We start from the raw sequence: 15582 nt of genomic DNA on the forward strand, positions 1-15582 counted from the left end.
GACTTCCCTTTGTTCAGCTTTGTGAGCTTACGGTTTTTAAACTTCTTGTCTTTCCTCAGTTTTCTTTTGATGCCGAAGTAAGAATGGTAGTAAAAAAAAAAAAAATAAAGCTGCTATCTGAACATGTGTTAAAAACAGGAAGCCAGAGGTGCAGAACAGAGTAAAAGCTGGCACTCCAACCTCAAGTTTGGGAACTTCTGAATGAGGATTTGCCCAAGACCGCTACATTCAGTAGCAGCTCATAGACCTGTCTGTCAGCGCTGTTTGCCTTTTTCCTTCCGGACCCATTTCTTCCACTGTGTGTCCTGAGATAAATTTACACAGCTTTAAAAACTTGTGTCTAGGCCTCTTTTTGTTGATGTAAGCGACTTTTTCACATGTCAAATAGGGATGGTGCATTGCCTGTGCTGGTGTGTATGTACGCAGAGATGATGGGTTACAGCTGTGCAGGCAAACTTGAGTTTTCCAGACTGAGATGAAGGGTTGTGGTTAGGTCACTTCTCTCAAGGCAGGGGGCTTGTCATAGGCAAACGAGGCAACTGCCTGCTGTTGGTTGGCTTTGCCTGTCTGTGCATTGGGCCAGCCCAGGGCCCAACCTGTGTGCCTGAAGGTACTTAGCTCATGACTACTTCTGGGCTGGCTTGTTCCTGCTTTTGCCGTGTCTCTTAGGCTCTCAGTGTCTTGTGAAAAGACTTTTAGGAACAGATCACTGGGGTGTTGTAGCTTACTGTGATCTCTCTGTGAAACCTCTCTTTTAACTTTCCCCTTCTGGAAATTCTTCCTTTCTCCTCTAAAGCCAGCCATGAGGCACATCAAATGGCTGACACCCCTTTGTGTGCAAACAGCCACGTTTGAACTCATCTTTTGAAGACAGCAGTAAAGAGGCCAGGATCTGCTGATGGGGAAAGAAGAAAATTGGACTTGACTGGACTTCCTTAATGCCAAGTTGCCCTATAGCAGTGAGACAAGTGCATTTGTATCAGCAAGATAAATGTGTTTTTACCAGCTATCGGTTTCCCTTTCTCCCAGCAATGGGTATGGTGTTGTTACGTGCTTCCTTATGTGAGCAATACAAGAGTTGCTTTGTCAAATCACACCAGACTTCTGCCTTGACCAGAGTGAGTAGAGACTTTGGTGAGGTATCTGTCTCTCCTGGTTTGCTGTCAATGACTGGAGAAAGTATTTTGGGGACTCCTTGCCTATGGTCTGTATTAGTTCTCGCATCTCCTAAGTTTTCACGTGTTTCACCTGACTAAGTAGTACTCTGCCGGTGTAGGGAATTTGAACATAGCAATGCTTTATACAGGTATCATATCTGTGAATTCTTTACATATGCTTGCACTTGATGTCCTATGGAGAGCTTCACAGGTTATTGAATGAAAGTTTGGAAACCTCAGTGAGTCATTGAACCAGACATTGTAAGGTCTCCCTCAATAAACAGTGAATTCTTTGTTAGAATTATTGTTTATTTACTTGGTTTAAAAGCAGTTAATTATTAATTGAGGCTAAATCTTAGCAGAACAACATGTAAAACTTGATTCTAATATTTAATGTCTGCAGTGTGGGTTGAAACTAATCCTTGAGCAGGCAACCCACTGTCTTACACTCAGTTGATTCCTAGACCTCTAGTTTCTACCTCTTAGTGCAATTGTTGTAGAATTAAAAACTGTTGAAAGTGGGAGTATATCCTTTAATGCTGCGGAAGGTATGCCACTTGGCAGTCCGGTATTTGGAGTTTTGCTCCATCTTGCCTGAAGAAGCCGCACTTTTCTTCTTGCTATCTCATAACAGCCTTATTGCAATCCCTTTCTTAACAAGCTTGTAGTTGTAGAAAAGAATGAAATACACTCCCTACTAAACAGCTATGTCCTCTGTCCTATGTACATTTGCCTCCAAATTGCTATGCATTATATGTGGAGAAGAAAACACCAGGTTGCTGTCCCCCAGACAATGCAAGCATTAGGAGCTCTTTTCTGTTGAATGTTTTGACTGATTCTTTGAAGACATTTGTCTCCTGCCCCTAAAAGTGACTTCTAATTCAGATCTGCCTCCACGAAAACTTTTATCTAACTCTGCGCTTTTTGATATCTTTCAAATAATTTGATTCTGTAAACTGCAGTATTTTAGCAAACTAAAAGAAAATTCACTTTCCATGTAGAAGTGATGAAATAACATGAGTTCATATTGGAAGGTACAGGCTGTGCACAGATTAAAAGCAGTGTTGTTGAACTATAGACTGCTTTAGACTTGCTTTCACTTTGGTTATGCCTAATGTATAATAGAGTGGATGAGAATAAACAGCAATTTCTCTGCTGGCATGTTTCAATTTCAAAGCTTGTTTGCCTCACTTTTTTTGAAAAAATACTAATTTAATTCTGATTTTTTTTCTAGCTGCTGATTTGTTCACAGATCTGGAAAATGCGTTTCAAGAGAAAATTGATGCAGCTTATTTTGAGACCAGCAAATACTTGCTGGATGTCCTTAATAAGAAGTACAATTTACTGGAACACATGCAGGCCATGAGACGCTACTTACTACTTGGTCAAGGAGACTTTATCAGGCACTTAATGGACTTGCTCAAGTAAGAGAATAAGAAGGGTAATTATGTTAAATTTCTGATGCTCCCAAATACGCATGATCCGCATAGAAACTGTTTTGCTCAGGAGAGGACACCTTAAGTATCTTATTACTCAATCGTTTACTTGAACATCTTTTAATTTCTATTCTGGGTTGTGTTTCTTTGGCCCTGAGACTGAAATTTTGTTCTTTATGGTAGGAAGTACATACAGTACCATTTTGCAGTGTCTTGAAAAGCTGTACTAACATAGCTTTACACTGAGTTTGTGACAGCCCCAAGGATGTTTGCACTTTGCTTCCTCCTGTCAGCAAATTTAAGCAGAAAAGTTCAGTTTCTGGTACTCTCGATGCCACGAGTTAGTATTGTTCTGAATGTTATGCTTCTATATTTTGGATGTGTTTGGTCTAAAACATTGTGTCAGAACCTCTCAGTGCATTTTTAAAATTTAATTGATGCATCAGCAGCCTCTGTTTTAAGCACTCAAGTGTACCTACAAGTATCAGTTTCAGTACATTGCGTGTATTTGCCAGCTGGCTGCTTCTACATGCTGGTGCTTCTGATGAAACTTAGTCTACCAGAAAGGTCCTCTACAAAGTTTTCCCAGTCTAGAAGGCAGGCTTTGTAATAAAGCTTCCATTAACTTGTTTGTACATGACCAGGCTTTTTAAAGTGAAAAACAGGGTGAAGAACAAGGTTGGTATGTGGAATCAGTATTGCGTTTGAGGTAGAAGTAGTGAGGGGATTTCTGGTACTGGTGTGGGAGAGGATTGCAAGGCACTTGCTGCTTGCATGTTGCAGCTCCTTGGAAAGTTTAAGTTGCGTGGAGGTGGTGGGTTTGTATTTCTTGTCAGCAGTTCTAACCCCATGAGACAGCTATCGGTTAAGTATCCCAAAATTGTGAAATAAAATCAGTTTGATGTGCTAATGAGTTAATCTGCCTCATTTTAGATACAAATGCAACTCAAATGTCAGAATAGCAATGCTAGCAACCCTGGTAACATGAAATGAGTGGCATTAAATCAGGATTAATTTACTCCTCATGCTGATGTTCAGGTGAATAACTGCACACAAATAGACAGATGTTTTGATCATTGATTTGCTTTGTGGTTAAGACTCAAACAGTAATATGAGAGGTTTTGAAATTTTCAGGAAAGTGTTCCACTGTGTGCTGCAGTCAGTACCAAATTGCTGTTGCAGAGTATCTCAGTAATGTGCCAGCATGGCACTGCTAGGCAGTTGAGGGAAGTGCATTTTTTTTTTTCCTGCTCTACTCTGCACCGATGTGGCCTCATCTCAAGTAGCGTGTGCAGTTTGGGGCACCACAGTATAAAAAGGTCATAAAACTATTAGAGAGTGTCCAGAGGAGAGCTACAAAGATGGTGAAGGGTCTAGAGGGCAAGATATATGAGGAGCAGATGAGGTTAATATGGTTTGTTCAGCCCAGAGCAGAGCAGGCCGAGGGGAGGCCTCATGGCGGCCTGCAGCTCCCTCACGAGGGGAGCGGAGGGGCAGGCGCTGAGCTCTGCTCTCTGGGGACAGCGACAGGACCCGAGGGAACGGCATGGGGCTGGGACAGGGGAGGGTCAGGCTGGGTGTTAGGGAAAGGTTCTGCACCCAGAGGGTGGTCGGGCACTGGGACAGGCTCCCCAGGGCAGTGGTCACGACACCAAGCTTGACAAAGTTCAAGAAGTATTTGGACAATGCTCTCAGACACATGGTCTGAATTTTTGGGTGGTCCTGTGCAGACCCAGGATTTGGACTTGATCCTTGTGAGTCCCTTCCAACTCAGAATATTCCATGCTTCTATGACTTTTTGTTTCATAACTTCCAGGCCTGAGCTTGCACGACCAGCTACAACCTTATACCAGCATAACCTGACTGGAATTCTTGAAACAGCAGTGAGGGCAACTAATGCGCAGTTCGATAATCCTGAGATTCTCAAACGATTGGATGTTCGACTTCTGGAGGTCAGTTGCATCGTGGTGACTCTCACGTGAAACATTACTGAGTAAAATTACATAGTGTGTATGTGCGTGCGTGTTGTACACAGACACTTATGTGAAACAAAATTTTGATATGTGCATGTAGTAAATACTATTTCATCTCCTCTTTTTCCATAGAAGTTTACTCTGAATTATGTAAACCTCACTTAATAAGTCTTTTCTTCCTATCTTACAAACATCAACAGTTAGGTGAGATGTATCCCACCCTTGTGTCAAGGTTTATTTTGGCTTAATCTGCTGCTTTTGGCAGCAAACTCCTGTATCCCATATTAATGGGGATGTTTGCTTTTTCATGGTCTGTGGGGAACAGAAGAATAAGCACCTCGTGAGCACTAGCATGCTCTGGTTATTCACTAAAAGTAGTGTATCTTTTTAATACAGGTATCTCCTGGGGACACTGGATGGGATGTCTTCAGCTTAGACTATCATGTTGATGGACCAATAGCAACGGTAATGTTGTGTACTGCTGGTTGTGTACATGTCTGAGATACTGAACTGGATTGCTAAATATTTTGTTGTTGAAATATCCTTTTTATTCTAGTGTAAGATCAGATAGACAGACCCCTTTTTTGGCATCGAGGATGCACTCACTATATAAACAGTAAGCCAGAATCTCAGTTCTTATAAACTAAAATTGAGTGCTGAAAAGCTACATTTAAAACATTAATTACTGAAAATCAGTAATGAATTTGTTCCAGCAGAGATTTTAGCAAGTACTTAATAAATGGAGTGCTCCTCTTCTTCCATTATCACTAGGCTGAAGCAGCTGCTTCGAGATAATTTGAAGGGAACTGGAAAATGTATTTGGAGAGAACCTATTTGTATTACCTAAATAAAATTTTATAGGTATTGTTCATAGGAACAACTGAGAAAACAAATACATTCATAAAATCAATAACACAGTTGATCAGAACGTATTTAGCTTCTGTAAAGACATTTTAACATCAAAATGTGAGTCTGACCAGCAAAAGGAATTTTCATGTATATGTGTAGTTTGAAAAGAGTGAAATGTTTTGTCTTTATCGCATTTCCTCCCATATGGGATTGGAAGTGCTCAAAACCTACTAGAAGTGATTGCCTCCTGGTATGTGGACTTCTAATTTTCTTCATGCCTTTTTAAGTTGGCATGCTGGTAGAACAGTAAATACATTGGTACTTTCTCAGCCTACAATGAAATGGAACTGACAAAAGCATCAGAGCAGTACTGAGGATTTTTTTTTTTTTAAACTGCAACTTACTTTTATTTCAGTATAGAAAAGATGCCTATGTGGAAGAGTAATTTATAGAGAAGCAAATACGCTGTAATGCATTTCTACTTCATTTTTCTTCAGTCTTCTTAGGAATGTAATGTGAAAATACTGACAATGTGGGAATCCTTTTAGTGTTAAAATGGAAAAAATAAAATGGCGGTGCTTTAAGCAGGCAGTTGAAGGGCGCTCTGGACCAGAGCAGTGCTCTGTGCCTGCTTGAATGTTAGATAACTCAGTTCAGCTCTTGAAGGAGGGTCTTCCTAAGAGCTCTGAACTTTCCAAGGATTTGTTCCGCCAGTATTTACCAATAAACTGCATGGGTCAGAATAGACAAGACTGCAAAAATCTTCTTTGTCCATCAAAACACATGGTGTCTCTGTTAAACTGATGGTCATCTTTTGTTCATTTTATAGGTGTTTACACGTGAGTGCATGAGCCACTATCTGAGAGTATTTAATTTCCTTTGGAGAGCGAAGCGAATGGAGTATATTCTTACTGATATATGGAAAGGACACATGTGCAACGCAAAGCTTTTGAAAAGTATACCAGGTAAGAGGCCTAAGTGGATGACATACTTGTAAACTGGATTTAGATTGCTGTAGGTTATTTTAAAACTATTGAAAGAAAAGTCTGTTATTACAGATGAATTTTATATTTTATTGCTGTTATTGACTGGTTAATGACAGATGATGATGATGATGAAATAACATTATTGGATATGGAGGTTTCCTGTTTGTTTTACTTAATCCTGGGTTATGAGTTTTTGTAGCGATGGGCAAATGAAACGTCCCATGTTTCTGGAAAGATTGTTACTCTTTCGTCCCCTTTTCTCCATCTTCCTTGATGACTTTCCATCTGTACCCTGTGCCTCCCTTTTCCTTGTGTTGGAAGTACTGAGTTTCACAGATACACACTTCCAAATTTACCAGTTTTACCTTCACTTGTTCGTTTTACTTTTATTTAGCTAAGAATAGAAGAGGCTAAGATAAGACAAATAGGTGTTTGAGCAGAAACACAAAAGCTCTTGAGTGTATAGTGACTCTGGCATATGCTTAACGGATCAGGACTTTTTGATCCCCCATCTCAGGTGACAATACAGTATTATTTTTGAGCATCTGTACTGGCTCAATCTTGACTTTTCTGACCTAGTTACATATTTTTTTGGTAAAAAGTAGCTATTGAGGCTTACAGTTCTTTGTGGTGTAGTAGTGTTTACAAAAATATATTTGTTTTTATAATTGGAAACTGGGTGGGTGGGAGTGGACACCTTGGCCTCAGGAAGTCACTGGTAAATAAACTCTTATAAAGATGCTCCAGTGTGAAAGGCTGATCTCTGGGACTATATGGGATGACTTTGTTTCCTTTCTGCTTCTGTGAGATAGGATTACTTTACTGTCATTTCCCTGTCCCAAACAAGTGCTTGTTTGACTCAAAGCCAGCGGTCTATTGTTTTCTCTCCTTCTGTTCCCCTTGAGACTAGGGTGCAGTTAACAAATTTTATTCTCATCACTTGAGGGTCTTCAGGCAGGAACTGTTTCTTACTGCTAGAGTTTTGCTAAATTCTCAGATGACCTCTTTGGGAGGCTTTTCGTATACTTTGATACAGAGCAGCCTTCTGTAGTCTTTCTGAGATGACATCTCAGTTGCTTGTCACCTTCAGTTTTGTCTACTTTTTAATTAACACAAGCATTTAAAATGCTAGTCAAGATCTTATAGCTATTGTTGGCATAAAAAGCCTTTCGTTCTATTTCAGGGTATGTGCCCCTGACAAAGGAGAGTGTGTTTAACAAAGACCTGCCTTCTGCCTGGAGGGACAGGAGTCTTTCTCACTCTCTGGCATGTCTAAGTTGGAAGCTGTGGATAGATTTATTTTTTTTTTCCTGCAATACATGGAGAGTCCACCCCAGCACTGATTTGAAAAGAAGCAGAACTTGCTTTATTTTCTCTTTCTTCCTTCAGAACTGTACCTTGTGCTTCTGGTCACAGCACAGTAAATGGAAAACCATAAGTGATAGGAGAAGCAGCTGCAGGGTGTTGTTTTTTTTTTTCAGCCACCAAGAGGTAACATTGACTTTCTAGGGTAGCTTTATTCACCGTTTCCAAAATACCTTAACAGCTAGGGATTTTAATGTTTTAAAGGAGTTCTTCTAGACCATAGTGTCAAGCTTGGACTTTTCCTATCAGGAATTTGAATAAGAAATTACAGACGTATCCAGCTTGGATACGCTGAAGAATTTCTGTTGTGTAGCCAGTTCTGAACTTCTTTTAATTGACCCAATTTAAAGCAGATGCAATAAAATATGTTAGGGATAGTTTTCCTGCAAAGGCGTAAGAAACAAAGAATGGAGTACCTTGTTGTGCTGTCATTCAGATCATTGGATGGTTCTGTAACATCCTAGATATGAAAATGTAAAATTTCTTTTGTAGCAGTCACGTAACTTGGCAAATTACTTTGGCAGCTTTTTAGAAGTGAATTCCTCTGTCTGGACATCTGCCTGATTCCGGAAGGATGAGTGAGGTGCTCTGTCTTACAGGTTAACAGCTGAGGCCAGCAGTGACTTATCTGTGGGTCTCTGGTGGATCAGGAAATTGAGCCTGGACAACCTGAGTCACAAATTCCCTACCCTTGTTGTAACCACCCTCTCTTTTGTTCTCAGTGCGGTAATACAAAATACACTGTCTGTCTTACGAAGGCTAATAGCAAGGGGTATGAGAGACCTCAGAAGCAACTGCAGATCTGTGGCCTTAGATTTTCAACCAAAAGACAGCATGGAACATGTGTTTTGGTTACTGTGTTTTGGTCCCTTGGGACTGAAAAGGTTTTTTTTGCTTTATGATACTCTGAAAGTTTCCAGCAGTCTGAACACACAGTTGGTGTCGTCTTTGGCTAATGTTTTCTAGGAGTTAATTGTACAGCGTTCTTTGCTCATCTGTTGCCCGCCAGTATTGCTGCTACAATCCAAGACTAGTGGCTGTTTTATGAGGTATTCAATTTGGTAGAAAAAAGTACAAGGCTGGTTTGATGGCTGTGCCTGTCCTTGCAGTCTTTAACATGCCATCTCTTTGGATTTTTTACAGAGCTTTCTGGGGTGCTGCATCAGTGTCACGTTCTGGCATCAGAAATGGTCCATTTCATTCATCAAATGCAGTATTACATTACATTTGAGGTATACTCTACCCACACAATTGGTTGCTTAAAAATGAAATACTTTTAATATTCTGTATGTGTTGTGTGTCTTAACTTTCAAAGAGCTTGTCATCTAGCAAATCAAAACAGCCCAATCCTGAATCATTGTGCTCCAGGTGCTTGAATGTTCGTGGGATGAACTGTGGAACAAGGTCCAGCAAGCTCAGGACTTAGATCATATCATTGCAGCTCATGAAGTTTTCCTGGACACGATCATAGCTCGGTGTTTGCTGGATAGTGATTCTAGGGTAAGTCTTCTCCTTTGCATTATTAAATTGTAATCTTTGTGATCTTGGCATATGGGTTAGGGTTAGTACCTTCTTCTCTTTTGGTACAGGAGCAAGGGGAAAAGTCGGTTTTCTCCCTGTCATATTAGACTTTGTTATGGTAGGCTGTGTACTTATTCCTTGCACATACTGATAGATGTTGATCTTAAAACTTGTTGCAATATTGGTGAGTTTCTTTTGGTTCTGAGAAGCTGCATTGTCCTGCGACAACTGACTTGGAACTTTGCAAAACAGTCTCTCCAGCTGGCTGTAGAAACATTTATTTTACATTTAAATTTAAAATTAATTTAAATAAATTAAAATTTACATTTTAATTTACATTTACATTTCTCAAGAGTGGTAGTAACTTAAAACTCTTTTGCTGTAGAGCTCTTTCATTGTTTTGTTGCTGAATTGCCTCACAGGTACTTCTCAACCAGCTTCGAGCTGTTTTTGATCAGATCATTGAGCTCCAGAATGCCCAAGATGCAATGTACAGAGCTGCTTTGGAGGAGTTGCAGCTGAGGTTACAGTTTGAAGAGAGGAAGAAACAGCGTGAGCTTGAGGTACAGTAAGGAGATTACTAAAACATGAAAACGAATTGAGGCAGATATATTTCTCTTTTTGTATCTAATATTTTTTGAGTTTTTTGATGTCATCTACAGCTATGACAGAAGTGAAAAATGTATCAATACAAACATAAAAGTCGTCATCAGTAGCTAGTGTATTCAGACAGAATCCCTGACTGTCGCTTTTAATTTCTGTCTTGCCCAAAACCTCTAGGTAAATAGATTTTTGCAGTGGTCTTTGGAAGACAAGAAGTTTAGGACTGTGAAGGAAATGGTATAATCTTGAATATTCTGAACATTCTTGCAAAGAAAGCCGTAGCTGCATGCCTGCCTACGTACTGCCAGTCCGTGGGATGTGCAGTGCTGGTGGGAGACTCACTCGCTTTGCTCGTCTCAGTTTTCTGTAGTAATGGCAGTCTTTCCGTGAAGAACATGAGAACAGCTTCTATACCTTGCCATTCCAAAGGAGGAATGTTAGTAACACACCTTGAATATTTTCATGTGCTGTACAAGCACCAAGGGGATGGATGGTTTCAGTATTGGAAGCTCCACGTTTAGCTCTCTTTGGCAGAGTTTGGTTTGTGAGCACGATGGCTCAGCCAGGCAGAAGGTGGGTCCGGTTAGCTGTCATGCGACACTCGACTTCTTATTCATTTGGTTTATGTAGGGCAAATGGGGTGTAACTGCATCAGAAGAAGAAGAAGAGAACAAGAGGATGAAAGAATTTCAAGACTCGATACCCAAAATGTGCTCACAGCTGCGAATACTCACTCACTTTTACCAGGTACCACTTAACTATTCTTTTTTTTAATATGGACAATGAGTTAGGTAGAAATCGATCTCAAATACAAACTAGGTGTAATTTCTGTACTCATGTGTGCTGTTTGTGGATCTAGGTTTTCGTTTCTTTGCTCTTGTACTTAGGTGCCTGCATTCACTGTTCCACAGTAGACAGCAAGCTTTGTGATCGTGTATATTCTCTTGTTAAAGAGGAGGCTTGCATGCAGTCCCCATGATATCCCTCCTCCTTCCAATAGTGGAAATAAGTGTTTTGGTGTAATCTGAAAAAAATAAAATCCCTTCTGCATTTTCCATTTCCTCTCACAATCTTTGCAATTCATTGCTGTTAAAGACTGTGGAAAGGGCCCTTATTAAGGGCCCATCATTTGATTATAAGGGCACTGAGATGGGCAGTGTCCTCAGGAAAATAAGCTGTTAGATTTTGGGGAAAGCATTCCAGAAAGCAGTGAAAGAGGGGACACAGCACTGTGTGCCACAGCAGCCCTTCAGGGTTAGAGCCCAGGTCAACTGAAACCCAGAACCTTCCCCCTAACGCTTTTCTTGGCTTTCACACATGAGAAATTCTTGATGTGGTGTAGTATGACTATTAACTACTATTATTTATCACCTTTGGCAAACCTAAAGTTAGGCCTTTTTTTTATGATGTTGATTCTGAGTTTGACTGAAAGCTGTAGGGTCTTCTTGTCATCAGTATTTCATGTATCTTCTTTATTAATTAATATCTGTAAACACACATTTAAATGTAATAAACGTGTAAGTATGCATTGTTTCCCTAGTTAAATAAATGATGTTGAAGTGGTTTTGCTGGGTTGTTACCCAAATTTTCATTTTTAGCTTGTAAGAGTAAGCTAGGTTCTTAATAGCAGTTGTAGTCATGACTTAGCACCTGTACATGCATGTGCACGGCATTTTCCAGCCCTTCTATCTGATGGTTTCCACCAAATTCATTTCTGTATTGACTATAGCTTTGCCAAGCTAGAGCTGTCCTGAACGAAGTGCTGCATTGTCAGAAGAGTTAGTTCACATGGAATTTTGAAGGAAAACAGAACAGTACACCCTGGTTAAAAATACTGATGGCTTTTGTTGACAGCTGTAGAGGTCCTGAGCTTTGATATGAGGACTTCAGATCTGGGAAGGATTCGCCTCCTATGTCCAAATATTGCAGTTCTCCCTCCCAGCAAAAATGGAACCGAATACCTTAAGAGGTATAGGCTGAGAATAGATTATGTGCTCAGTGGGACTGCTACAAGTTGGCAACGTACCTTTTGTCAGCTTGGACTGCAGCAGACTTGGACTACAGCCCTACCATGGATTTTTCTTGCAGGACCTTCCCGGCCAGCCTTGGTCATCTTTGGAAGTAATCAGGTAGTAAATGGGATGTGCCTAATTCTAGGCATGTTTGTGCTAGTATTCAGTGGAGATCAGGAATAAGATCTTGAAGTGAGTTGTCCCAGTCCCCCCAGAGTTGTGCGCTCTCCTGCATGCTGTGGAACTCTTGCAGCCCCTTGGCTAGAAGTGTGCCTCCAGCTTCCCGAGTGCAAGTCCCAAGTAAAAGCTGCTTCAAATATCTAGCCTAGCCCTACTCTGCAGGTGCTTTGCTGTTCTGGGGTGCTACTTGATAGGCACAGCATACATCAGATGTGTATTTTTAAACAGGCAGTGGTTTAATGCCGGTCTGGCCCGCATTGTACCTGCAACACAAAAACAATAAGGTTGCCTGTTTGGACAGGTTGGGTCCTGAATGTCTCCCAAAAATGGCAGGGCTGCCCTGAGGACAGGGGCACAGAGGTGCTCTGCTGCAGCCCAGAAGCCTTAGGACAGGCTGGAGAGTCCCAGCTGGGCAAGCGGGGTGGTCTGTTTGAAAGTATGAAGTGTGTATGGCAGAAGTTTGAAGATAAAATGAAATTACAGGCTTTTTGTAGAAAGAGTGAATCCCACATAACTTGATTGCTAAAATTTGAGTACAAATTCTTGTGCTTGCCATTTCCTGGCATCCCTCTATCTCCTTGCCAGGCTTGGACACCCCCTGGCATGCCTGTGCAAAACACACCACTGATGTTATCTTAGCTGTCTCTTTTATTTTTTCCTGTTTTTTACTATTTTTTCCTTCTTTTATTTTTTCCTATTTTTTCCTTAGCTGTCTCTTTTATTTTTTCCATGAGCCAGCAGTGTGCCCTGGTGGCCAAGAGGGCCAAAGGGATCCTGGCGTGCATTAAAAGGAGCGTGGCCAGCAGGTCAAGGGAGGTGATCCTCCCCCTCTACTCTGCCCTGGTCAGGCGTCACCTGGAGTAGTGTGTCCAGTTCTGGGCTCCCCGGTACAAAAAAGGCAGGGAACTCCTAGGAAGAGCCCAGCGGAGGGCCACAAAGATGATATGGGGCCTGGAGCATCTTCCCTACGAGGAAAGGCTGAGAGACCTGGGTCTGTTCAGCCTGGAGAAAAGAAGAATGAGAGGGGATCTCATCAATGTGTATAAATACCTGAGGTGTGGGAGACAGAGGGATTTGGCCAACCTCTTTTCAGTGGTTTGTGGGGACAGGACAAGGGTCAATGGCCACAAAATTGAGCACAGGAAGTTCCGCACCAATATGAGAAAGAACTTCTTCACGGTGAGGATGACGGAGCACGGGAACAGGCTGCCCAGGGAGGCTGTGGAGTCTCCTTCTCTGGAGATATTCAAGGCCCATCTGGACGCCTACCTGGGCAGCCTGCTCTAGGGAGCCTGCTTTGGCGGGGGGGTTGGACCTGATGATCTCTTGAGGTCCCTTCCAACCCCTACAATTCTGTGATTCTGTGATTTTTCTTTCTTACTCAGGGAATCGTCCAGCAGTTCTTGGTCTTGCTGACAACCAGTTCTGATGAAAGCCTTCGATTTCTTAGCTTTAGACTGGACTTCAATGAACATTATAAAGCAAGAGAACCAAGGCTTCGTATGTCTTTGGGCACTAGAGGCAGACGGAGCTCACACATGTGAAACAACTGCTAAGGACTGCACCTCGGTATCCGAAGGATGTTGAACCTCTTGTTGGACAAGGCAATCAGTGTTGACATAATAAAACCAAATCGTGCGTGATAGGTGTCCACCATTCCTGCAGACAACATGTTTTCAGTCATGTGATCGTGTGACACTATATAGCAGAGAGCAAAAAAGTAGTTGTTTTTTTTACACTAACGTTTATAGAATTATCAGAGTAAATGGGCTTATTGAACCTCTTCGAATCATCCTTAGGTCATCCTTTTAACAAATGCCAATTTTATTTGAGGCTTTGTAAGCTCTCTCCACTAACTTATATTTGTGTTGAGGAAATCACTTCTTTTGTTTTAGAAGGCATCATTTCCTTTTTTAACAAGAAAATAAGAAGGTTATTTTTTCTATATGTAATTGTTCTATTTGAAAAGAGCTTTTGTTAAAGCCAACAGATCAGGACACAGACCTAATGTCCTCGTTAAGAAGCTATCCAGCATTTCATTATGCTGATTTTCAGTTTTGTGATGTGTTTGACTGTGTAAGAAACTTTGTATCTGGAGACATAGACTTATATTTAATTTTTTCTTTGTTTTCAAGGTTTACAATTTGAAATAAAAAAATCTAATAGGTAAATTATGTGGTTCCTGTACAGCAGAAAGCTATAGAAACAGAGCCAGGAGTGAATCTATTGCACAGAAGATCTAACCCAGAACAGAAGTTAAAGCCTCAGTACAATAAAAGGAAAGTGTCAGTTAAGATTGAAGGGATTGAAATAATTGATGTTCAAAATCTGATGTGTAGAAGCAAACTGAATTGGGTAATGTTGACTTCATTCTCTTCCCTTGCCTATTTTTTCATTGTAAATATTTATATATTGCTGTCCAGATGCTGGGGAGAGGAGGGGTTGTTCTTTTTGCAAAGTTGTCATTCTATCAGGTCATTTATTATGTTTCACAAGTACAAGCTTAGAAAAATAAAAACACAACTATCTTTCAAACATTTGTTTCGCTTTTTGTAATTGACAGATTATGATTCTTTGACAGGGCAAGAAAGGAGCAGCTTCCAGTCAGGAGTGCATTCGCCTGCGGATTCCTACCCACTACAGTCTCTTGGTACTAATATTATCTATACTTACAGTTGTGTGCAATTTGTTAATGAATCCTTCCCCTCAGGTGAAACAAGTCTGTGGCCTTTTTTTGTCCTTACTTTGTTCAAATGCCTGGGAAGCAGAGGCAACAGCCAGGCCATTCAGGCAAGGCAGGATATGGTGATGAGGGAGGTGAACTCCTGTGGGAATGATGCATAAAACTTGCAGCCCTGAACTGCAAGGTTTGCCTTCCAGGATTCTGGTGCTGGTGGAAGCAGTGCTCCCCAAAATGGTACAATGCAGGCCTTGGGGTTCTTGGCTTTTGTTAAATGAAACATATAACCCTGTGCCCCGTAAAGAACCTGTCAATGCACCTAGATTCATGGGAGTATTTGCAGGCAGCTTTTCAGCCGTAAGAAAGTACAGACCCTGAAGCAAGTGATAATCAGTGTGCCGGAGAAAAGCTGGAGGATTCAGAGCTCGGCATCATGTCATGAGTTGCTTTACAGGTAGGAATACTCTGGTTTGGTGTGTGTGTGTGGTGGGAGTGTAGTATTCTTACAGTGTCTGAAAGAACTAAGAAGCTTATGGGACTGTGTTTTGACCAATACTTGTCTTCCACCAAAAACCATTCAAAAACTTACCTGCGTCAACACTCTTTTCCCCATTTCCTTGAGGGACATGTTACATAACCCCATATGTCATTAGACAATCCACAGGCCAGAGATGAAGCATAAATGTCAAAACTAGAGGACAGGTTCTAGAGGAAGGTTTAGTCCTCTTTGCTGCTAAAATTATTCCAGCAGGACCCAGGAAACCCTATGGTAGCTATCAAGCTGGGAGCAATCATTTGGGGGTGATTCCAGAGAAATCCA

The 15582-nt window shown here is 41.1% G+C and overlaps 1 protein-coding gene across 2 annotated transcripts in view; it reads left to right on the forward strand.

Annotated features, from left to right (window-relative positions):
* TUBGCP3 (tubulin gamma complex component 3) overlaps nt 1-14617 on the forward strand; it is a 55088-nt gene extending 40471 nt beyond the window's left edge. For both annotated transcript variants that reach the window (XM_048077947.2, XM_066990522.1), the window contains exons 14-22: nt 2392-2581; nt 4410-4545; nt 4963-5031; nt 6245-6380; nt 8910-8998; nt 9135-9266; nt 9710-9850; nt 10521-10637; nt 13468-14617. In XM_048077947.2, coding sequence (XP_047933904.2) covers nt 2392-2581; nt 4410-4545; nt 4963-5031; nt 6245-6380; nt 8910-8998; nt 9135-9266; nt 9710-9850; nt 10521-10637; nt 13468-13626 — 1169 coding nt within the window. In that variant the 3' untranslated portion in view covers nt 13627-14617. The remainder of the gene's footprint in view (nt 1-2391; nt 2582-4409; nt 4546-4962; nt 5032-6244; nt 6381-8909; nt 8999-9134; nt 9267-9709; nt 9851-10520; nt 10638-13467) is intronic.
* The last annotated feature ends 965 nt before the right edge of the window (nt 14618-15582 follow it).

This window comes from Anser cygnoides, chromosome 1 (assembly GCF_040182565.1).
Source record: "Anser cygnoides isolate HZ-2024a breed goose chromosome 1, Taihu_goose_T2T_genome, whole genome shotgun sequence".
In the NCBI taxonomy this organism is placed as follows: Eukaryota; Metazoa; Chordata; class Aves; order Anseriformes; family Anatidae; genus Anser; species Anser cygnoides.